The sequence below is a fragment of the Anopheles ziemanni genome, chromosome 3 (assembly GCF_943734765.1).
Source record: "Anopheles ziemanni chromosome 3, idAnoZiCoDA_A2_x.2, whole genome shotgun sequence".
NCBI lineage: Eukaryota > Metazoa > Arthropoda > Insecta > Diptera > Culicidae > Anopheles > Anopheles ziemanni.
This window is the reverse complement of record NC_080706.1, coordinates 94,535,725-94,559,746: the sequence shown is the minus strand read 5'-3', so window position 1 is coordinate 94,559,746 and position 24,022 is coordinate 94,535,725. Positions and strand designations below refer to the sequence as shown.

At 44.5% G+C, this 24,022-nt stretch overlaps 1 protein-coding gene across 1 annotated transcript; it reads right to left on the bottom strand.

Moving 5' to 3' along the window:
- Positions 1-1,553: 1,553 nt before the first annotated feature.
- LOC131289643 (serine/threonine-protein kinase Genghis Khan) lies at positions 1,554-16,619 on the bottom strand. The gene is made up of 20 exons (XM_058318939.1): positions 16,344-16,619; positions 15,811-16,265; positions 15,630-15,734; positions 13,666-15,554; positions 13,271-13,588; positions 13,065-13,171; positions 5,710-5,837; positions 4,959-5,219; positions 4,412-4,840; positions 4,247-4,342; positions 3,480-4,182; positions 3,314-3,412; positions 3,127-3,237; positions 2,851-3,036; positions 2,681-2,771; positions 2,442-2,589; positions 2,298-2,370; positions 2,089-2,213; positions 1,907-2,028; positions 1,554-1,843 (listed from the first exon to the last, which is right to left on the bottom strand). The coding sequence occupies exons 1-19, from the start codon at positions 16,396-16,398 to the stop codon at positions 1,909-1,911; spliced, it is 5,499 nt and encodes a 1,832-aa protein (XP_058174922.1). The 5' UTR covers positions 16,399-16,619; the 3' UTR covers positions 1,554-1,843; positions 1,907-1,908.
- Positions 16,620-24,022: the final 7,403 nt, after the last annotated feature.

Genomic DNA, 24,022 nt, shown 5'->3' with positions numbered 1-24,022 from the left:
GTTTTTTTCAGTTTCCGTCGTTTAGTTTCATTACTTCGAACCTACGGCACACTAATAGCGGTAGTTCATTTACATCGAGAACTAGGAAAAACACCGTTGGCGAGTTTTTCATTCCTGGTTTCACACACGGACAACAGCAGATCTCTTGACCACTCTTATTTTTTAAGGTTTGTAATATCTTCGTATAAGTGTAATTTGATTTCAGCATAATTTGTTCAGGCTCCTTTATCCTTTTCCATTTATCCGGTTTCCGTTTTCCTTTCCTTATTGACAATGATATTCACGAGCAAAACGACAGCAGTTGAAGTAGTTCCTCCTCTTAGCATAAGATTAGTCATGTTTTGTTTGTTCATTCGCTTTTCACTACTACATTTGGAAGCACCATATGCACCGATCTCTAACGTCATCTTAGGTCTTATTTTTCTCGTTTTTTTAACAACATTACCACCCCTTTTTCCACGTTTACCTCTTCGAGAGTCAGTATGCATGCATGTGTGTACGTCCAATTTTCAAGAGAAAATCGGTTTGCTCTACTGTAATCCTAGTTTATATGTTATATGAAAAAGCAGCGTATTCCAACATTTTTGCAAATCTTCTTTTTCGAATAGAGCATGTGTGTGTGTGTGGTTTTTTTTAAATGTATATTAGTTATGTAGTATGCAATGACAACAATTACCTCATCCACTCGAATCTGCTGCTTATCGTTGTCTCGGTGTCGATGGATTTAGGTTATAGAAACACTAGCGAATAGCTATCATGGAACAACTCGATGAACAAGAAATGGTACGGTTATGTTTAGTCTGTAAGGATTTCTCCAATCTTTTTGCGTGTAAATGTTTCGTACCCTTGAAACCATTACCATATGTGTTTTCTTCTCTAATGTTGGTAAATCTCTTCACACATAAGCAAAGATGATTTGCACACAACCGTTCCATGTTTTGGTAACAAGGATTTTGATTGATATTTTATTTATAAACGTTCAAATGAGCAGCATTTTGGGTCAATCTAGCTACGAAAGGATTTATGGAATCATCATTCCTTGCGAACAAAACCAAATAGCAAATGTGTAGTGCGTGGTTTGGTAGAGTAGAATGTAGTACACTGGGTAAAGTTTAAGGTTACTAGTATCTAAATAGCGTGGTAACGGGAAATTCACATTCCCCCCCTTATCATTCTGCATCATCTCTATCGTATCTTCCTTTGCCCAAAGAATAATACTCACTAATTTTTCTTATAACAATTCGATTGCACACGTACACACATATACATGCACACTGTGACTTTGATTTTCTATCGTTGCAGTTGCCCGTTTCCTCTTACCAACAATTGCTAAGTGTATATTTTTGTTCTTTTAATCACTCATGTTCGCCTTAATTGAAACAGTTTCCTGATTTTCGATCTCACTTTAGCCGTGAAAATGTGTAATTGGATCGCTTTGTTAAAATAAAATGTGTTCAGAAAATACCCGAAAACAAGGAAGATAAGTATAGCTAGAGATTTATTAAGAGAGAGAGAGAGAGAGATCAGTGTTAATTGCAATGCACCCCCGGGAAAACAGATACTAGCACACAAAAACGAATTTGCAACCTTCTGATTGTATGTTATGTAACGGCGGTGTTGCTGTTCCTCAAATATATTTAAGATTCAGTAGACATTTGGAAAAGAAATGCAAACAAAGTTTATGGCGCCTGACATGCATAAGTAACGATGAAACCCAACCTAAGCATCTGAACTACGACGAACCGGATGCCTGGGCGCCGAGGCTGGCCTCAAACAAAACGTTTGCCTGTTGCGTTCAAATGTAGAACGAATATTAAGCAATTTGGTGAAATATTTCAGGAAACTGGAAAGAAACCACTCGCATGTAATAGCTGCAATAACAATTCACAACCCCGTCGGTGCCTACCATTATGAGTCGTAACTGGAACTCAATCGATCGTTCGTCGGAGATGGTGGGGTCGATACCGAGCTGGAGTTGTTGCTCGCAACGCTTTGACGCGATTCGGACTGCATATCAGCGACCGACACCTAAAATAGTACAGATTCAGTACGTTACATCATGCGCATTTACGTGGTTGTAAAATTTACCTTCAGAACATCATGTAACGAGGACATACTACCCAAAGGACTAGGTGAACGTGGTAACGATGGTGGATGATCGCGTGGCCTGGCTGGAGCCGCCCGTTTAGCACCTGGTAAAGAATTGTTTGAACCTATTTTGGGATTTAATGATGCATTAAATATCCGACAGGCAATAAGGGGAAAGTGATGGGTAAGGAAAGGACGAATGTACTTACCATTAAGAGGATGAACCATCGATGGACGTGGCGGTGCACGAGGTGGCGGAGGAGCGTGACGCATAGTTGAAATCTAAACAATTGTGATAAAAAACCACCAAGTAAGATCAACTGTATATGATCTTTAATACACTTCTTTCTTACTCTTTGCTGTTGGGTGCTCTGATCGGCCGTCTCGATCGTGGTCGGTAAGTCGAGCAGCCGCTGCTTCTGGATTCCGTCGCCCGGACCCATGTGGGAGATGTGGTTGAAGTTGGTTGGGGCGGAGATGAGTTTTGAACGACGATCGGTGCTACTGTTGGTGGAAGATGTGTACACAATGTGTAACCGTTATCGTACCTTCTCAATGATTTCGAAACTCAATTATTTAATAAATTACTTACGTCCGAATGGTTCGGTTTGGCTCACGCAATGAAAATCTTTTCGTCTTGAGACGACCGTCCCTGTCACATGGTGAAAGGTTGAGCAATTCTCCTAAAAATGATACAAGGTAACAAGGTTCGATGTTGGTTAGATTCGGAAAATAATCCCTAACAACGCTGGTGATACTCACTCGTGTGCATATTCGCCAGGTAAACAACGTGTACACTATCGTTCAGATAGGTAAGCGTAAGGCTGCCATTGTTCATTAGTGGACGGGAACGTTTCAAACCAATTGACTGAACCCATTCAGCAGTTTGCGTGTTGAAGATATCCAAATGGGTTTCCGAGTAGACTAGGAGATGGCCATCGCAGTACGCTGTGGTAATGGATAAGATAGATAGCCATCGTTAGAATATTATATTTAACCTCGTAAAAATACATTTAAAGACCATATACTGATACTCACTGATATGCTTTGGTACTGCTGGGTACATTATTTCACGATCGCGGGATTTTCGACCTTGCAGATCGACGTAAATTGCAAGCGTCTGAAATACGAGTAGATATTCACCGTGCACTGTTGCGAAGGAATGAAATAAAAACTGTAAGTAACCGAGAACCTATTTATATCGTTTATAATCCGTGTGCTTTACCATTTGCTCCGTGACCTGACTGAATCTCGATAACGCGCCACGCATCAACACCGGAGAAGTTAAGGAAGTTGTTCAACTGGTTTTCCGGGTGTACAAGAGCTGTGGAAAAATACAGGATGGATGGTATTGAAGTATTCCGGCGAAAACACATTATTAAAACACTTACGCATCGCCTTGGCAGCTCCTTGCAAACAGTAAGCGGTAAAACCACTTTGATGGCCTACGGCGAGCCGCATATCCGACAGTACCTGCAGGCTCTGCACGGGATAGGCGACGGTGAACTCGCACATCTTGTGGTGCCGACTGCGGTCCCTATTCACAACATACACCACGATCTGGGAGGTGTTTTGCCGTTTCAGCGCCAACACGATGCAGAACACCGGCTGTGGGCCTCGCTCGATAATACCGGTGCAGGCGGTAATGCAGTTCTTGGACTCAGCCACCTTGATCCACTCGACATCCACCGTTTCGAGGGCTCGGATCGGTAGCAGCCTCAGATGGCGCTGCTTGCCGCACAGAATTACCAACAACTGCTCTTCGGCGATGTACCACAACTGATACACTTTCTTGCTTTCGCCGATGCGTGCGATCTGGCTACGATCCAGATCAAGACAGAACAGACCATCCTCGGTACCGAGCAGTATTCGCTCGGGGTCGATGATAAGCGCGCTCAGTGCATTGCGAATGGCTGAAACCGTACTGTCAAGCACCTCGCGCACCCGGAACATGGCCGTGTTGGGCAGATTGTTGCGCTTCAGTATGCGATGCAGTTCGCTTAACGCCACTACCCATTTGGCCTTTTCTGACTCCGTATCAGCCAGCATCAGTGTTTGCAACGAAGGACCACCGTCAAGCAGGGAAGTTGTTATCTGTAAGCAACAGAATAGAGACTCAATACCTCCATCCGAGGCGTTGGAATCGTGCTCATCTTACCCTAAATATACACGGGACATCCTTCTTCGTTGCATGGATAACATCGCTTTCGCGTACACCGGAAACTGTGAACTCTGGATCACGCATATCCAAGACCTTAAAGATGGAGAAAGTCAAATCAATGCAATTCTTATCGACTCTGTTTGCACTATTTCCGTAACATACCTGCGTTACGTGCACACTCGGTAAGGCGCTGCGGTCAGCGGAAATGTCGTACAGGAACAGCTTAAAATCACACACAACTACAAACTGCCGCACCCAGCCCCGTTTGACGCCGCCCAGCTTCGGTACCTTCACGTAGCCTTCGTAGGCCGTTCCGATGCCACGTGTCGGATCAATACCGAGTGGACGTTTTGTCTGATCCGATGGTACCGGACACTGGGTCGGCACCTTCGGGCAGCAAATCATGTGGCAGGCAAAGCCGCACAGTTCACACACAACGCCCTGACGCGTCAGGCCCACCATTAGCGACGTGCAGTGGTTGCACTTGGTCGGACTGGAGAAAGTGCGTACGAGAAACTGGTGTATCTTAGCCTTCTGCTGTCGGTGCGGATGAAGATCCTGCTGGTGTGACATCATTACGCTGTGCAAACTCTGTACGAAAGAAAACCAAGTTATAAGAAAAGTATCGAAAATCTTGCTGTTTAGTCCTTTTGCCTCTATTTTAGCGTACTTGGCTGTACAACATCTATATTCAAATCTGCAAACTTACCAACGAATGGTCACTCAAATTGCTTTTCGAGCTGGACAACGAATGGCCCCGATTGTTATCCTCCACATCGCCATCTTCGCTCTCCATCGAGTAGTTTGAATGATGCAGTGCTTGCTGTTGTTGTTGCTGCTGCTGCTGCTGTTGCTGCGCCTGCTGTTCTTGTTGCGCCTGCTGGAGCAACTGTTGCTGGTTGCTGTACGTATGATGTGCTTGCGGTATTTGCTGCGATTGCACTTGCTGCTGCTGCTGTTGTTGCTGAACCTGTTGAAGGTGTAATTGTTGTTGATGTAGTGACGAAAGGCTTTGATTATGCTGCTGATTCAGTTGATGATGTGCATTGTTGGTAGTTAGGTTGTTGGAGGAAGAGCTAGTGGATGTGTTTACGTGCTGCTGACCACTACCGCCACTACTTTTGCGATGCTGATGGTGCTGTTGTTGTTGCTGCTGCAGCTGATGCTGTTGTTGGTGTTGCGAAACTGTGCTGGAGCCGGCCGGTGGCTGCGTGCAGGAACCGGAATCAGGAAAGGGCGTGATAGTGAAAAATGCGAGTGCAAGAAGAGAAGTTTGGTTTCTCGGTAGAATTAAAAGTAGTTGTCCAAAGTGAACGGAAACCATCCCAACGGGTGTTTGGTGCTGATATTTGCAAAAGGGGGGTTGTAAATAAAACTGAAGAGAAAACAAAAACAAAGCATGCCCTACATCGAGCAAACCGCCTACTTTGGATAGGATGCGGTACTCGATCATTACTTACCATATTGATCGCTAACATGGAGTTTGTGTGCGTCGTTGAGCTGGAACCTCCACCACCGCTGCCGACACCGCTCGACTCCTTCAGGAAATGATCCAGGTAGGACATCTGCGAGGAAGGCCGTTCCAGGACTGCTTGCCGGGGATTTTCAAGTTCCCAAAAACGCATTTTTCAATTAACCACCATCACACACACACGCATCAAAAGACAAATGGTTACAAACATGAAAACGAAATGGTAAACCCATGAATGTTGGTTTGTTTTTGGAATGTTCATGGCGCAGCACAACGTTCGCACAACAAAACACAAAACAAATGGAATACATGGAACATTGTGTAACAGTTTGCGGTAGATTTAAAAAATCATTGTTGATAGATTTTGAGTTTAGTTTTTTTATCGTAGCGTTGGCAGCGGTGTTTTGTTGGTGATTCGTTTATGATTTGGAATGTGTTGAAATATTTTTTATTTGTGAAATAAAAAGAAATTATAAAAACACACACACGCGCGTATTGTACCGCGTTAGGCAAACAATTTTTATATGCGCACGCCGAATTCATGTCGATTTGATGTGATGGAAGTTGATGGTGTTTGATTTTTAGAAATTTTGTTTTACGAGCAAGGCGTTGCGGCAGCGATCAGAAGGAAGAAAAAAAGAAAAGAAAATGCACACAATTTGTTAGATGAATGCACCTTTGCTTAAGTACAGCAAAAACAAATTGTAACATCTTGCAGATGTATTGTTCTTACACCACATAAACTAACGATTTTGTTCTGCGACATTTTTTTCGTCTACTAGCTTGAATAAAGTTAGAGACATTATCCGATCGAATGACAATTTGGCGGTAAATTGGGTCGTTTCATTAGGAAGCTGGGCATTTCAGAGCAGTCGAAACAAAAAGAGACTGTTAGCACTACACGATCTATGGACTGTTACTTATTTTTAACATTTTTATACTGCACATTGTAATATACAAAATGCAAACGATTTCAGGGATACTGTTATGACTCCTTACGTTTCACTCTGGTTTACCTACCCCAACCGGAGCGGGCAGCCTTTGGCTTGGAATCCAGAACGGACAAGTTAATGAACTTACTGTTTTTTTATATAGCTGTCTTGAGACGTTAAAACACATCAATTGATCGAAGATGCTAAATCACGCGTTATTGGAATTAATATGTTCGTTATTTATATTTTATCTTTCTTTTGAATGCATTTCATTTTCATACGATTTGTGTTTCATATAATAACAATATAGGCCAAGGAATAAAATTAACTTTAACATTGCTATTTCATTTGCTCCATTGCGTATAGCTTCCTGGCCTCGACAAGAGTTCCTCCATTTTATGAAGGCAAATAACATTTAAAAAGAAGAATTCAACAAAAATATCTAACAATCATCTGACTTGCCTGCGTTCTGTTCTACATATCAAACTATTTCTTTTCCAACTTTTCGACTCATTTTATGTTGCTGTTCTGTCTATCGTTTTCCCCTTGACGATGTTTCGTCTGAAGGCTAATAAAGACAGTTTTAACTTGAATTATTATTTAATTTATGCAAACGATGGAACAACCATTCATATCTACTTGACTGAGATTCATTAGTTTTACAATGCTCTTTAGATACAAGCACGAAATACTTGTATCTGACCTAATTTGTTGCCCTTACTCTTGGGTTTTTTGTATCCTGATTTCACTTACTGTCTTGCATTTTATTTTACTTTACCATTTTTTTCTTGTTTTTACATCTTAGGTTGACTAGAAACTCTACATTACATTGCATTCATTGTATGTTCGATCGATTTTTCCTATCCTTCCTACGGTCACACATAGGCTTCTCACTTCCGGTGGCGTTCGCGACGCTTCTTGCGCTTCCGGCAGCTTCCTTTGCGTTGACTGCGCGTAAAGGAAAGGATCGCAGCGGATGCCGACTCAGATAGTGGCGGTGTGGTGGATGATGTCGCCTGTGGCGAACGAGATGACGATAGCTCCGACGATGAGTCAGATAAGTGCAGCGATGAGAGCGATTGCGAACGATTAGGGAATGCGATCGGGGTGCCATCTTCGAGGAGTCCATCGGGTTTCGAGACGTCGTCACTGATAACGATGTCCGGTTCTACTAGCACTACATTGGTCTTTGGTGTGGGTTGATCCTGAAGATGCATTTGTGTTTCTTCATCTGCACCATCTTCATTATTTTCCTCGATGGATAGAAGAGCAAACTCTTCACGTTCGGTATAAACTGATGGTTCCGTGTTTATAGTAGAAGAGGTTTGAGTCCTTCTTGAGGTATGCTTTCCGGCTTGCTGAGGTGTGGCCGGTGGTGTCAGTGGATGTATTCCATCGACCGTATCAAGCACCAACTTCTCTTGTATGGGCTCCGCAGCGCTAGCGGTTTCTTGCTCCAACGAGGGCACTACCGGTGTCCCAGACTGTCCCGTTGTCGAGATCGTCAACATCGTCGCCATGGGCGTGATGGCATGAGCGGTAATGGAGTCGAAAGGAGTAACGATGAGATCGTCCTGTGCGATTGCGCAACAGTGGTTATGGTGATGTTGGTGGTGCTGGTGCTCGGTGCCTTCGTAGTCACCGCCATTGTAACCGTCGGTCGATCGGATGGTAGTGGTGGTGGTCGTGGTGATTGTCGTCGTTACTTTTCGGTTATGGCAACTACAACACTGTTCGAGTTTATAATTGTTACAATGATCTGCAAAAAGGGAAGAAACACAACAACAACAGAAGAACAACAGATGTAGAGAGATGTTGGGTGTAGTAGAATGCGCGGGCGGAGGGCCGTCGATTGGTTTTCGTTTTTTTTTGGTTTTAGCAAAAATGTTTTTTCTTGCAGAAAAACAGCACAACCGGATGTTGATGACTACTACACGCTATGGTAGAAGATGAGGTAGCTGTTGGCTTTTAGCTTTTGTGACCGATTGTTTATGAGCTTGGATGAAAAACATCCCGATTGCGTTGCATTGGTGACTGATCGAGACATACTCGTATGATGGCTGGATGAACATGGGTGTGATCGAAATATTGATTAAATGCAAACTCCAATCGGCGGCGATGCACGCGTCATTTTCCTTTGATGCATTATTTTTGCTCATCGCAATAATTGCGTTTTTTTTTTGTTTTCGACTACGAATGGGGGATGCGAGCGAGCGAGCGATCGGCGAGCAAATGAGAGATAGCAATAGAGGAAATTCAAAGAAGATTCAAAAAGTAAGAGGTAGAAGAGCGCAAAATCATAGACCGGATGTTCATTGCACAACAAATGGAGGAAGAAAATGGTCATATGGAGATGCGATCAGATCACTAATCTAACGGCCGCCAACAACGCTCTTTTGGAAAATTGCAGTTAACGTGGAGTTGAGTTATGTGTTATCAAATTAATACAGTTCTTATTTTGTTTTTGTTTTGCTGTTGGTCAGTCAATTGAGCTGGTTTTAGCTTCGTTTTAGGATGAAACAGTAACCATTAAATCGTTTTCTAGTTCGCATGGTGTTAGGCAAGATGTTTCTTTTTTTTTGCTTTCCAAACATTATGGTGTTATCATTAAAATGTTAGTGTTATGCTTGGTTTTAGTTTAATCCATTTGCACAACACAACGCCTTCAACTAAGCAACATCGCACTACGATAGTGCTTACCTAAAAAAAATGCAAGGTGAAAGTAGATGACAAACCCACGAGTTGCATTACACGTTCTTCGTATATCGACTATACTTATCAATTTAAGCTCATTGAGTTGCAAAATCTCTCTCAACAGTCGTCCGACCCACGCGATACTTCGTTATGATTCGAATACTTTGCTTTTCAATCCACTGATCAACTGCAACATTCCAAAGTAGAGCCACTGTTTGTCGTAGGGGTCAATGAGGGGAAGATAATCGAAAACAAACGAACGTTTAATACACATGTAATGTAAACAAACAATGAATAAAACACAGCAGGACAATCAACAACATAATCTATAGAAAATCGAAAGCCAAGTAAGTAAACCAAAAATAAAAACAATAAAACACGCATTAATATTGACATGAAATGAGGAAGGAGAAGAATAAATATACAAAAAACAAAAGAGAAAAACAGTAGATACAAAGCTCACAAACAAAGCAAATTATAGACAAAACAAAAAAGCGTCTGCGCCTGCGTATGGAGCTTTTCTGCACATTAGCAATAACTCACTTATCAAACGATAAAAGAGAATAAAATGCCGTATATAAAATGCACTTTACAGAGAGGTTGTCGAACTCAAGCCAAAAAGAAACTCAAATAATATGAAAACGAAACAAAAGGAAAATATTAAACAAGTAAGCACGGGGTGCTCTCAGATAAAAACAACAGGGGATTCGTCACAAATATAAGTAAAAGGAAGTATTACGTATACGTTTTGATTAGATAGAGCAACAGGCCCCAGACGCAGGACGTGACACCGACCCACACGGAAAATTTGCGTCTCATTGCTCGATCGCGGATCGCGGCCATCGCTGCCCTTGCCATCGTATTGTTGGTGTTGCTATTGTCGTCAACAGCAGCAGATGCTACTACCGTCGATGCTGATATGATGGCAGGTGAAGACTTTGGTTGACCCATACCGGTCCCTTCTGCCTCGACGCCTTTCGGCAGGAGGTGATTGTTCTCCCGTTCGTTACCTGCCATGTTGTTATTCACGGATGTGCCCACCGAAGTAGCTGAAGGGCTTGTGATAACAATTCGCTCGGCACCGTCGTCATTAGTAGCGGAGGTGGTAGTAATTTTACAGCCAGGGAGTGACACAACACGGTTATGATCGTTAGCGTTAGCTCCTTCCGCTAATGAAACGTTAACGGTGCCATTGTGCTCGCTCTTTGCTGAATGATGCTCTATGAGTTCACTGTTGTTAGCCGCGATGCAGCTAGTAGTGGTGCGAGTGATGGCATTACTGCTACAGCTAGTGCTGGTAGTAGGCGTTGCTGCATTTTTCGTAGTAGCTTTAGCTGACATAACAACCTTCGGATGTGAAGAGACGTCGCCTGCGTGTTGCTGCTCCTGTTGGAAATCTGGTTCCGTCCCACTCACTTCCGCCGCCATATTTGAATTTTCTGCAACCAATGCGTTTCCATTTTCATCAAGCTGCATCGTCGTTGATCCTATGCTTATACTACTCTCATCGGATTTCGTCAGATTGCTTCCCACAGGCGGCAACAATGATGCCGGCTCTTCCGTCCGGTGAGGCATTTCGTTCAACTCGCGAATGTATTTGCTTAGGACGGCCCTCTCAAAATCGGTTAGCTCATTGCTGTCGTCTCCAGTAAGCGTTGCGTTTTTGTTTCTTCCTTTTGGTTGGTCCTCGCTCTCTTGTTGTTGTTGCTGCTGCTGCCGGAGCCCTTTCAGTAAGTTTTCAACTAACAACTCATCATCGCCACCTTCGATGGAAGCGCATTTATTGTTGTTGATCGGTTCAACGCCTACCAGGGACAGCGAATGCTTTCGCACAGTCTCAAGTACATCTCGCATTTCCACCTCGCGGGAGCTTCTTGGACGTCCTGTAGCTGCTGTGGCGTCGTTGATGCTATTACGAGCTCCTCGGTAGTTGAATGTTGGTACGCTCGTCAGTTGCCCGACCGGGACGGTTACTGATTGGTGGGGAATGTATCATTTTGGTTTTTCCCCCAAACGATGGAGAGAATTGGTTGTTTCCCGGTTGGTTTTAGAATGATTCAGTTTGTTTCGTTCGATCGTTGTGCGTTTTGTTTTGTATTTTGCGACAGAGAAATAATCAAACACATTTAGTTCAGTTGATAAAAAATAGCACGTTGTGGCATGAGCGCCACAAAGCTTTCATAGGAAAATATACACACAGACACACATTCGCACGCGAGCACACACACACACACGTGTAGGGAGAGATACGCTTTTCCTGTAAAGTACAAGTCGGGAAATATGACTCTATGTCTGGTTTCTAACTAGGATACATTATTTGCATCTTTACGTGGCCTCTAATAGGTCGCATTTTGCAATCGCATTGAATTATGTGTTTAAAAAAGCCTTCTTTATTGCTACTAATTCGTTCCGCGATCGGCCCTGGTCTTAAGAGTGGATAAATGCTCTAATACAGCATGAAGCAAACACTTTGGTTTAAACGATTCCTACATTCTGCCTATTACCCGCTACTGCACATACAATAGATACACATAGATATACACTTAGGTACAGGACGGTGGTGTCGTGTTCTCAAAAATGGGACAAGGCAGTATGGGACGGACCAAACAGAGGCTTTATGACGATGGGAGTATGGATGTGTTCAGGAAAGGGGAAGCATCCAAAGCAGATCTACTTCCGAGGTTAATCAAAGGCAGCCGAGGCCTTGCGAGTTCTGCTTTATAGAGAATCTGGGAATTCACCTAAGATACTGTGAAGGAATGTTTGTTGCTTAAAGATATCTTCCAAGCAAGTGCATTACATGTTTGTATAGGTGCAGTCACGTAACAGTGAACCAACAGATTACCTAACTTCAGCTTCTGTAGCCGACCATACGACTTGCCGAATAATACAACTTTCGGGACCGTAAACATATAGCAAATATATAAATGCACATAACGGGGAGGGCTAGGTAATATAGAAAAGTATCTTTTAAAATAATCACAGACATTAAATGGGTTAGTTAACGCTAGTTTATCTCTCGTTTCTCTAATAAAATAGAAACGAAATGATATCGTTTGAGTGAAAGAGAAAATGCATACCAAAAGAAACAAAATGTTGGTTGAGTGACATTCGGCTACTTCCTATGTACGTCTGTTTTAGTAACTATCAGTGGAAGCAGTTACCCGTAAACCGTGTGCCAACGGATAAACATCAAAACGCTTAAATTAAGCTTAAATTAATTAAGCTTTTTTGTTGCTTTTAAATATTAGTCAACCATCTCCGATACTACATATTAAATTGTCCAACACCGTTTCGATTTTCCAAAGCGTTTATGAAGCGCACCAAAATATTCTACACAGTACACACGAAATTTACCTTGCCGTAGTCACTCAACGATGCAACGATAAAATTGAAGCGCTTTTAACATTAAAAGAATCTTCTTTTTCTGGGGAAGAAATCTTCCACCCAATGGAAAACTAAAAAATACACTATAGTTGTTTATGAACTATAAAAATCGCAATCAATATCTTATTCCTTTTCTATTTGTATCACCGTAATCCATTTAACGGCGATAAAACAATGCAACAATTGGTAGGAAAATCCAATGCAAGGAACGTCCAAAAATACCCGCTTTTAAATACTGTAAAAGCTTTCAAAAATCAATAGCGAGAACATGAGTTAACAAATAAAAACTAAAAACAGATCCACAAGCTAAACACCACAGATTGGTACTCACATCCTTCGTTCGACTCTAGACGCTGTTGTAGTTCTTTGATCATGCTTTCCTTGCGTTTCAGTTCGCTTCCAATCGATTCACAAATTTGTCGCGTCTCGAGAAGATCCCTTAAAAGAAGGAAAACAGGAGGATCCATCGTTAACATCGAGTATACTTCACCAATTTAGAGCAAAACTCGGTCGCTGCCAAACGGTTCGGTTACGTACTTTTGAGCCGCCACCAGATCAGTGCGGGTGCGCGTAAGCTCCTCGGAAATCACAGCCTTCGCCTGGATTTCGTTCTGCAGCGAGCTCTGCAGATTGAGCAGCTCCATCTTATCGAGCTTTTGCGAGCGTCGGTTGCGCCAGTTCTTGTTATCGCTCGCGTTGTGATTCAACGGCCCAGAGTGCTTCAGGTACTCGAGCTCTTCGGTCATTTTCGTCGCGAGAGCCTGCAGATACCCGCGAGCGTCCTTCTCATCCGACACCCACTGAATGATTTCCGCAATCTGACGTTCCCACTGACTGAATGCCTGGCGTCTATTTCTGTTTGCGAAGATGAGAGATGGTTATAAGTGTAAATTGATTGCGACCCGAACACAGTTTTCTTCTTCCAAACCTACCTTAGGTCTTCATATTCGCTTTCCATTTGCAGTCGTTCGTTGGTCAGACGGCGGTTCGACTCACTAAGTAGCTCGACATCAGTGATCAGTTTACGGTTGTCGTCAAGCAGGATCTTCTTCTCACGGTCGTGTCGCTTGCGCAGCTCCAGGATCGTCTCCTCCGAGTCCGTAAGCGACTCGAGACGGCTCGAATCCAGCTTCTCACGGGCCTGCTGCAGTTCGCGTTGCAACATCTCCCGATGGTTGTCCGCCTCGTTCAGCTGATCGCGCAGGGCCGATATTTCGATATTGTAGCGCGTCTGCTGTTGATTAATTTTCTCACTGTACTCCACTTCGAGACGATCAATCTCGAGTCGGATGGAGTCCGAAGACGATATTCCGAGTGAGTTCGACGAACCCAACTCCGACGAGCTACGACTTCGAGCCTCCACCTGCAGCTGCCGGTAACATTCTTCCGAACGTTCGCGCTGTTGTCGCTCACGGTTCAACTCCGACAGCAAATCTTGAATGCGGGCATCCTGCTCCCGGCGCAGCTTATCCGTCTTGCGCAGCTCAATGCGCAGTGTATCCACTTTCTGCATCGTGACTTCCAGCTCTTCCTCCTTGTCGCGCACCTGGCGGGAAATTTTTTGCTTCTGTTGGCGCAGGTCGGAAAGCTTGTCCGTCACCTCGGTGTACTCGGTCATGGCCAGCTTGCGCTGTTCCAGTGCGTCTTTCAGTTCTTTGTCCTGCTGCTTCAAGCGGTCGAGCGCATCCTGGTGCTCCTTCTGCAGGTCCTCCTTCTCTTGCCGCAATAAACGGATTATCTTTTCGTGCTCCTTTAACTTGGCGTCACTCTGGCCATCAACAGAATCGGACGAGGTGCCGACGGAGAGTGCCCCGACGCGTTCGAAGCTCTTAATCTGGCTCTCCAGCTCACAGTTACGCTTAGTCAGAATGTTTATCTCATCCTGCAGCTTTCGCGTGCTATCCGGACTGAGACGCTGTTTCTCCTCCGAACCGTGTTTGTCCAGCTTGAGCGGCGCTACCGACGGAACGCCACCACTACCTGCCAATTGACTAATATTGTTACCCATGGCACGCGACAATCTTCCCACGTCCGACAACGAGCTGTCCTTGGTAAAAGTGAACCCTACGAACGGCAGATGGTGTCCGGAGAAGGCCGGATTCGTCGTCGGTGGCACTGCATCCGACTGCTTGACATCCGCATCGTCCACGTCGAAGTTGGACGTATCGGTTGGACTAGAAACCTCCGGTATATACGGTGCCTGCCCGTTCCGTATCGTCTCCCAGCTGATACCCTCGAACCACGGGTGCGCCTTGAAATCGTCGATACCGTTCTGCCCGAGACGATACTCGGGCGCACAGATCAGCCCCCGGATCAGATCCTTCGCCTGTTCGCTCACGCCATACTCCTCGTCGTCGTTCGGGAAATCGAACGAGTTTTTGTGGGCCATGATCTTGCCGTACGTCTCCACGAGACTTTCCGCGTAGAAGGGCGTCTCACCGTACAGCATCTCGTACATGCACACGCCCAACGACCACCAGTCGCACTCCGGTCCATACTTGCCCTGGCCATCTTCCATCGCGCGTAGGATTTCCGGCGAGATGTAGTCCGGCGTGCCGACCGCTACGTTCGACTGGACGGTGCCCTGCGGACCGAGCCGCAAGCAGGAGCCAAAATCGGCTAACCGCACGTGCCCGCTCGCGTCCAGAACGATGTTGTCCGGCTTGATATCCCGGTGGACGTACTTTAGCTCGTGGATGCTGTGTATTGCCAGAACCATCTCGGCAATGTAGAACCGCGCCATGTCCTCTGGTAGACGGTCCTCAAATTTGCTCAGCAATGTCAACAAATCTCCACCGCAGTAGTAATCCATTATGAGGTACTAATAATAAAACCAGATATAAAAAATGTTAATGGAAATGGAATACACTTCGAGCAAAACTAGGGCATATCTTACCAAATTGATGTCGTCCTGGAAAGCGTAATGCAAGTTAGTGATCCATCGCCGATCACCAAAAACGAGCACATCGCGCTCCTCTCGAAAGCAGGCTGTCTCGGCACGCTGTGGACAAATCGTGGACCCATATTACAATTCCGAACTATATAGCTATATGTTTTTGCTTTTACACAAATCTTACCTTCAACATTTCCCATTTGTTCAGTATCTTCATTGCATAGATCTGACTAGTGTGGTGCATCCGCACGACGCACACCTCCCCGAACGCACCGCGTCCGATCACCTTCAGCACCTCGAAGTCATCCCGCGACAGGCGCAGCTGCTTGATGCTCTGCACAACCGACTTCATCAGTTCGATAAAGTCCGACACTGTCTTCTCCCGGCGCAGCGATGAGTTGCAGCACTCGTCGTACAGCACCAGCAGGCAGTCGAGCATGGTCTCGACCGATAGGAACTTCTCCGCCGAGAGACCGGCGGCCGCCACCACCCCACCGAGGATGTTGCCGAACAGGGGACTGTTGGTTGTGCCATTGGCATTGCTGCCCCCGTTGAAGTTGTTGTTCGCATTGCCGCCCGACGTTACCTGGTCGAGGATAAGATTTTCCAGCTCCTTAAGGCGCGCCGCAGGAGATTGAACTGATGGAAAGTAGAAACAAGAAAAGTTAAGTCACGCCTCACAACTTTCTCCAAGGTGTTTTTGGGCCGTAATCTTACCGGACAGTTTCGACAAGTTCAATCCCGCCAGGACGTCTTTTTGATCGGTAGCCATGGTGTTGTTTTGCTTCTCGCTCTATTTCTGTAGACCGGAGAACGAATCCAAATTTCGTTACGTATTTCGTCCCAAAATGTAGGATACACGAACGAGCACAAATTGCAGGCACCAAATTTCATTAAACAGATACAACGCTACGTCTTGTATATCCGTAGTAGATTTCTTAGTTCCTATCTAATGCACCGGAACTACTGTACTCCAAAAATTCAAAAAGTTCTTTCTACCGATGACTTCTTCCCAGTCTCCCAGGCGTTAACCAAAAAAACTACGATGGATGGCGTATTCCCTTTGTGTGTGTGCGAGTGTGATCCTGCGAAACTCCTTGCCTTTATTCTACACTCGGCTCTCCTAGGAAGGCAGTTGATCCTGTAGCAATGGCATCGGATCCAAGGAGACAGTGTTTTCTTTCCTTAGTGCATTAACCTCTCGTTTGAAGCGAAATGGAATCGAACACTACTTCTAGAAAGCTGCTACCGTCAGCAAAAATAATGGCGGTGGCGATGGCCGCCAGGCGATGGAGATTAGGACAACCGCCACCACCGTAACGGTGGTTCGCCACAGCTTCGCTGCACCATTCGATCGTCCGATGTAGTTGTTCCTTTCCAGGCAACGTATCTGAGGTAAGGAGCAACTCAACGTGCAATGCCGAACCCAGGTACACCTGCAATGAGTGAAAAATGATGTGAATAAGATTAATTAATGAATTTTAGAATCTATAAAATTTAAAGTAAACAAATCAATCGTTAATGAGTTAACGCTTTTCTTTACATAGTTTGTCAAAATACTAAAAGTAAACAAAAACTGAATCGCGTTGTTTGGTATCAGTGTTTTTTCATGTTCGATAAGTTCGCGGAAGTGTAGTTTACTACGAAGTTACTACTTACAGCATTTCCCGGCATTTTATTCCAAAGTCCCATCAAAACACTAACAAGTACCAGGTTTCATCTAATAAGTAGCGCTCCATAATGGCAACAACGCATCATCGTTGGCATGGCAACATTACCATTCTACAAAGCCACATTCAATATCTAACATGTTTCATCTCGCTGTCGATTTGCGTCCAGTAGGCGACGGAGACCGAAATCAAGGTTTGAGAGCTGTCAAACCGATAGCGAAATGAAACTTGTTAGATATTGAATGTGGCTTTGTAGAAACCTGGCACCAGGTTGTGTTTTGATGGGACTTTGGAATAAAAAGCTGGAAAATGCTGTAATTCTTACGCAAAGACGCAAAACATGCTGTTTCAAAATATATACGACTAGTAAAAAATCAATTAACGCATTTCACTTCACACCGTTTCCATTAAAAAGAAATTGTTGGTTCGTTAGTTGGATGTACGTCTTATGTTCGCCAACCTTAGCTAGATCCATTCTTCCACAAAACGAAATGCCAACAGCCACGCATGCTTTCGGTACACATGCAACATGCACGCTGGGGTCTGATAGGCGCGTACAAACGAGGACCATATAGCCACTTGAGATCACGAAACAATAGCGGACACATGATGAATTCGCACCAGACGTAGGAAAGTCCCACCCAGCCTGCAGGTTGATGCCTCCTCTGCCTGGCCAGCGTCAGAATTTGTACCTAGACACGGCTCGCACGGCTCGCAGTTGCGCTGATGCAGGACCAACTAATTGCATTCACGAACGGCGAGGTAAATCCGTGTCAAATCAAACACACGCAAAGTCCCCTTTTGTCCGCCGTTGTGGCATGTGAAGCAGGGCTATATTTGCAGCCCAAACGAACGAAGTGGTTTCACTTCCGCACCCGGTTGGTTAAAAAAAAAATGGAACACCATTCCCATTAATCCGAGCAAAGGTTGGGGATGAGCGCCCACTTGAAGGGCGCGCACTATCGCAACCACCAGAATAAGCGCACAAACAAAGCACAAACTCCCAAAACACGGAATGGCAGGCCCTTGGGGCGCCATGCACATGGGCGTAGGGAAAAGTAAAACAATTGTTAAACAAAAAAGCAAAACCCCAACGCCCGGCAGCAAGCTCAACGCGCCCGATCCACCTACTCCCAAAGGAAATTATTGGAGCGCAGAATTTTGCACATTTTTCTGGTACTATTTTTCTTATTTTGTTCCACTTTTTTTTGTGGGACGGAACCGGCGGCGCTAGACTCACATTAGTATGCGAGTGTATGTATGATTGCTAATGCTTTGATTCTGGCGTTTTTCTGGGCGCCCAACCCATTAGCTTCATCTAATTAGAAAATGGGTGTCACGTCATCTGAAAATGAGACGAATAGAAATAATGTACACAGGGCATCATACACACATTAGCGCCCATTCTGAATTCGATGTAATTTTCATACAATCTTTCTACCTTACTGTGTTGGAAGCACATTGAATACAATGGAATGGAATCCCATGAATTCTATAGCATAAAATATATGATAACTTTAGTACCGCTTAAGCAACATTATAAAGACAACAATTTCATCCCATAATTACGTTTCTCTTGCGCTTTATCGAGCTGTCAATCCAGTGATATTCTTTCTGTTTTAGCCCAAAAGGACTTTGGAACAAGGTGAAGGACTTCTCCGTCGGAAAGCTAACTGCACAAAAAAAAGGGTGGCTTGAAAGCGGTTGTTGGGTTCATCCGGATTCCTGCAGATTGCAAGTGCGACAACAACAGAGGAAGTGAGAAGCTTAAAAAAAGAGTACTTGTGATCCATTCCCGTCGCACCCCCAGACATGGGGATCTCCGCAAACCGGTCGTCTAGCAGCGCCCTATGCCCGCCGGTGGTTAGTCCACTTTCACAAAATGTTATTTATTATTCATTAAATTGACGCAATCATCTACGTCCGCTAGCGCCTTGGTCCGCTTCCCCAACGAGCCGTCGATGTCCGTCGAGTTGGTTTGAACTGGCGGACACTAGAGAACGCGAGCAAATACTAGAAGAGTGCTGCCAAGGCGAAAGGTCCGAACTCTATAAACCTCCTCCCGCACGTACATGAAGACCCGTCAGCTTTCGCTTGAGAACAAATTTGAGTGAAACTTCTCTACAACAGCTCTATCCAACTTTTGCACTGATGAAGCTGGACAGTTTTCAACAGGAAAGACAAAACTTGATGAAAACGAGGAAGTTACGGCCACGGCGAAGTTCTGTCGTCCTGTCTAGAAAAATGTCCGATTTGGAGGATGTCCAAAATTGGATGATGGCAGCATGAGAATCTATTCATCAAACCTATCAGCCGGATATGGGGCCATTGAACTCATCGGAACTCTATTAGTGATGGCGGTTCACAATACAAGTTTGGTTGCAGGTGCACATGGCTCTTACAGTTTTTAAATGCAAACTGATCCATCTTAAAGTATGTAAGCTGCACAATTTCAATAACGTTGCAACAAAGTGTCATAGTGATGGGTTTACAAAAACTGTAAATTATTCATTCTCTTATGCTTCTGCTCAGACGATAATAATTAGCAGCGATGCGCAATGGAGCGTGCCGTACCCAAAGATAATTATTCAATTACCCAATTGCGTTTTCAAGAAACCAGAAACCCGTGCAATTTACCATTTCTTTTATGCTTCATCCGTAAGTTGATTGTTTTTTTTTTGCGGCAAATGCAAAGGCCTTTTTCCTACTTTTTACGGGCTGACGGATTCGTGAGGCTGAGAGCTGCAACTCTACAAAAAGATGGGCGCATGCCCTTTTTTTGGAAAAAATATGAGTAATAAAAATAGGTTCATTATGTCATGCTGCGAGAATGAATCAGCATGTAAAAAAGCCATCTAATTTAATCTTGCTCCTGTTTACTTCCAAACTGTTAATTTCTCAGATTGTTCGATCAGATAAGTTACTTAAATCATAAAGAATTCCCGACAATCATGAAGCATAAAAAACATGTTCAGCCTTATCAAGAAAAGAAAAGAAATAAAATGTTGATTTGTCCGTTTAGTTTAAAATAAAAGAACCCATTTGGGGTCGTTCTGTTGAATTTACCACATTTCCGCGTGTTATATTCCACATTCGTGTTGGAAAGTGCATTCCATATGGTCAACGAAAACGAAAGAGGGATGGGTGGTTTTATGACCACCTTGACCCTCGGCCAACAATCCGGAACGTAGAAGCAGGGGGAAACTCTCTAGCCGTCTCGTGTAAATGCATTAGATGAGTAATACGTAAACATAACACAAATCTATAAAACTCTCCATCGCTAGTAATGCGAATTGTGCAAAACACATTCATCCCTCGCAAGGGTGTAAACTATCTCTTAAAACCTTCATATGGCAAGGGAAAAATAGTGTACACGACGTAAGCCGATAGCTTTATCAGGTTGGGGGAGAAATAGGAATCCTATTTTCGTGCAAAGGACTCCGGTGGAGGTCTACCCTGGTCTACCCCGAAAAGATTTATTCGCGGAAAATCGATGGGTTCCGCAAAGTAACGTTCAAGGGGGGTTCGAGAGTCGAAGATTGTTGAGTGAATTTCTTGATGACAACATAGTCCTCGGGTAAATTTTGGTATTGGAAGTACGTTTGCGTGTTGATGCACCCTCCTTATCCCTGTTTTCCTTCGATTATGAACTAGACGGGGGAGAACTTAAGGAGTATGAGTTTGTCGTCTCGTTCGTTCCACTCTTGCACCATACTTTCTCATGCTCCTTTAACGTTAGACATATAAATTGTCGTAGTGAATTATAACACATTGCACTTTTCCGTCCGGGGAGGTGAAAACGAAAGTTGCCCCTAACCCAAGGAGTTCCCAACCTCCCCCCTTTCGCCTATAGCAAACTGGTTTCCTTGTCCAGACCTCGTGTTATAGCTGAATGGCGCCTTCAGACGAATTAACGATCAAACCCCCCAGCCCTTCACACATACCAACTGCAAATCCACCTGGAGTCACTAGAGCCAAGGGGGAATGAATAAGAGAGGCGGAGGCGGATAAGACACTTCATCCGCCAATGACTTCCCCCCCATATTCTTGGCCATCATCCGAAATTCCCAATTCCCTCCCAAATGCCTGAAAAGGAACGAGTGGAAATGGGCCAAAAGGTTGGCAAAGGTTAAGGCCTACCGGCCATCAGCATTATATAGTTCCGAGCTCCTAGTACCTAGTACCTTTGCACCAAACCGTCGCCGACATTAGGGAGTGTAATGTCGACCGCCGGTCGGTGGAAATAAAGCTCGTAGGCAAATGATAAATAAAACCTAGAACGTGTTTCCGGATTTTCGCGCGACAACAACGACGACGACGATGGGGTATCGAATGGAACAACGTTGAAATATTCATTAGGGGGGCGGCGGCGCCATAAACACTGCACCGTGGCATGGTGTGAGTTTCGGTAAGTGACGGCCACACAACCACCTTAGGTGTGTATCCACAAACCAGTTCCACCCTCCTTCCATCACCTATAGAAGGAAAAGCACCATTCGTAAGCTGTATTGATGTTTTCATTAGTCGAGCAGTAAAAGTCAAAGTGAACCAAGAAAGCGAATAAAAATGCAAGCACCGTCTCGTACCACACTTTTCTCAACTATAAACGATTCCGGCATTTTCTTCATTCCCCCATTGGGTACAATCTATTGCTCCAATGGGCAATAAATGACAGAATATAGACCTATTTTAGATATCACACAATGGAATTCAGGAGTTCAAATTATGGAGTTTCGGAAGGAAGGTACCCTGCTGTCGACATAAACGGTTTTCGATCCATTTGGGAACAGTACTCTCTTTTGAGATATAGTTCACGGCAAAAACGGTAGAACGGTACCAAAGACTCGAGGCCTACCTGTAATGGTGATATGCGATTATCCACCCAATACGAACTAATTGGAACCACTCCTTGCCACGGAAGATAGGATGGATTACAGAACTACACACAGTCACGCAAAGTACGTATTCAGGGGATTACAGTTAACCGTTATTGCGGAGACCGCTAAGTCTTCCACAAACCTTGTAATGTCGGCGGTGGGTAATGGATTATTGCTTTTCCATCATTTCCGTGCTTAAAGCAGAATTCCGATACTGTAGGATTAAATTTTGATATAAAATAACATAATCGCATCATCATCCTTCAGCAGTCCTTTCATTCCCGCACAGTATAGCCAATAACTCCAAAGGCTATAAGCCTTCGTTTCTAAAGTGCTTCAGTATTCAAGAGACTTCCCCTCAGAGACAGCGGACGCAGCCAGGAAAGGCAAAGCGACATTGCGACAACACGGCCACACTGCGGAAGTCTAGACCAGGCGTCTGGCGCTAATAGAAGCATCATCCCTGACGAGCTGACGCCAGAGACCCGCCCCATACCACCACTTGCGGAGTTTGGGTACCCGCACCACTGGAGTGAGAATTTATCGCAGGACATATCCGCCAGACGGGGAGGCAAAAAACGGGACGAAAGGGAACGACGCCATTCCCCACATTTCGAAAGCTATATGCCGGCTCTAGCCTGGCAAGAGGGCAGACAACTGGCAAAATCAATATTTTTGCACACAATTACTCAGCTTTTTGTTGATGCTCCACACGGATGACTCTTGCAGATTGCAGATCTATCCCATGTTTGCCAGATCTTTCGAGTCCGAAATAAAAAATGATTTTTCGGATAAAATATTTTCCCTCGTTTCGTTTTCTTATTTAAAGTTATAGAGAGTAACTTCTATAGTATAAATTGATGAGATTGTTACATCATCGGTTCTCGATCAAGAAGCTTCTTTAAATTGTGCAAGCCTTCGATTGAGTTTGGAATAGTAAAGTTAACCATTAATGTCGCGGTCAATGTCAAATTAGTAATACAACGAAGTGCTCCTCAAAAGCGGTAGCATACTTCTCCTCGCTCGGTACCTTTCGGAGGAAGGTTTCGATCCTAAATTAAGCCGTGAAAAACCGTGTACATCCTTTTCCATCCTCTCTGCTCACACCAACCCTTCTCCTGCAAACCCAAATTGGGCTGTTCTTCACTGTTCCAGCGTACCCCCTCGGAACGGCAAGCATCCAAACACTCCAATTTTGGGGCGGACACATGGCGCGCGTGTAACAACACAACAGACCAAAAAAAAAACAAGGTACCTGATCGCGAGGCGCCACCACACTCACACGTGCACACCTACATCGATGTCGATCGATGCCCATTCACGCATCGTAAACTCGCGCAAAAGGTGTCTGCCGGGGCGTCGGGCTGAATGGTTTTCCCACGCGCACCGTTGGCATGACGCCAAAAAGTGCGTCAATTCCGCCGCCCATTAAGACGCTTTTTTTGCACCAATGGTTGGTTGACGAAGTTGCTCGCGGCGGACATTGACAGAGAAATCAAGTGATCAAAAACACACCGGAAAAAAAGGATCATAAATGCCACGAAAGGAACTTGATTCTTGTTTTCCGTCGCCCGGAAGTTGTCCCTTCACTTCTCAAACCACCTCCCTTTTTGCGCCAATGTGTTCAACTAGTTATGCTTTCAGCCGACATCTAGGGGAGGAGGAGGGAAGAGATTGATCACGATCAATTACAGGCGAAATGATCAAGCGGGGCGCGTTTGAATTCGGAGTGCGACATTATGAAAGATAAACAGCCTTACCTCTGATACCTTTGAAGGCAACTAGTTGGAGGTACTTTTCATTTTACAAACATCCTTTTATGCCCCGGTTTTCTTACGACAGACGGTAT

What these genes read in the sequence shown, in the direction of transcription:
- LOC131289643 (XM_058318939.1), bottom strand. Translation starts at nt 16,398, where the DNA reads ATGGCTACCGATCAAAAAGACGTCCTGGCGGGATTGAACTTGTCGAAA. An exon ending in AGCAGTACCAAAGCATATCA is followed by an intron (nt 3,037 to 3,126) that starts GTGAGTATCAGT and finishes CCATTACCACAG; the next exon opens with CGTACTGCGATGGCCATCTC. An exon ending in AGAGCACCCAACAGCAAAGA is followed by an intron (nt 2,371 to 2,441) that starts GTAAGAAAGAAG and finishes ACAATTGTTTAG; the next exon opens with ATTTCAACTATGCGTCACGC.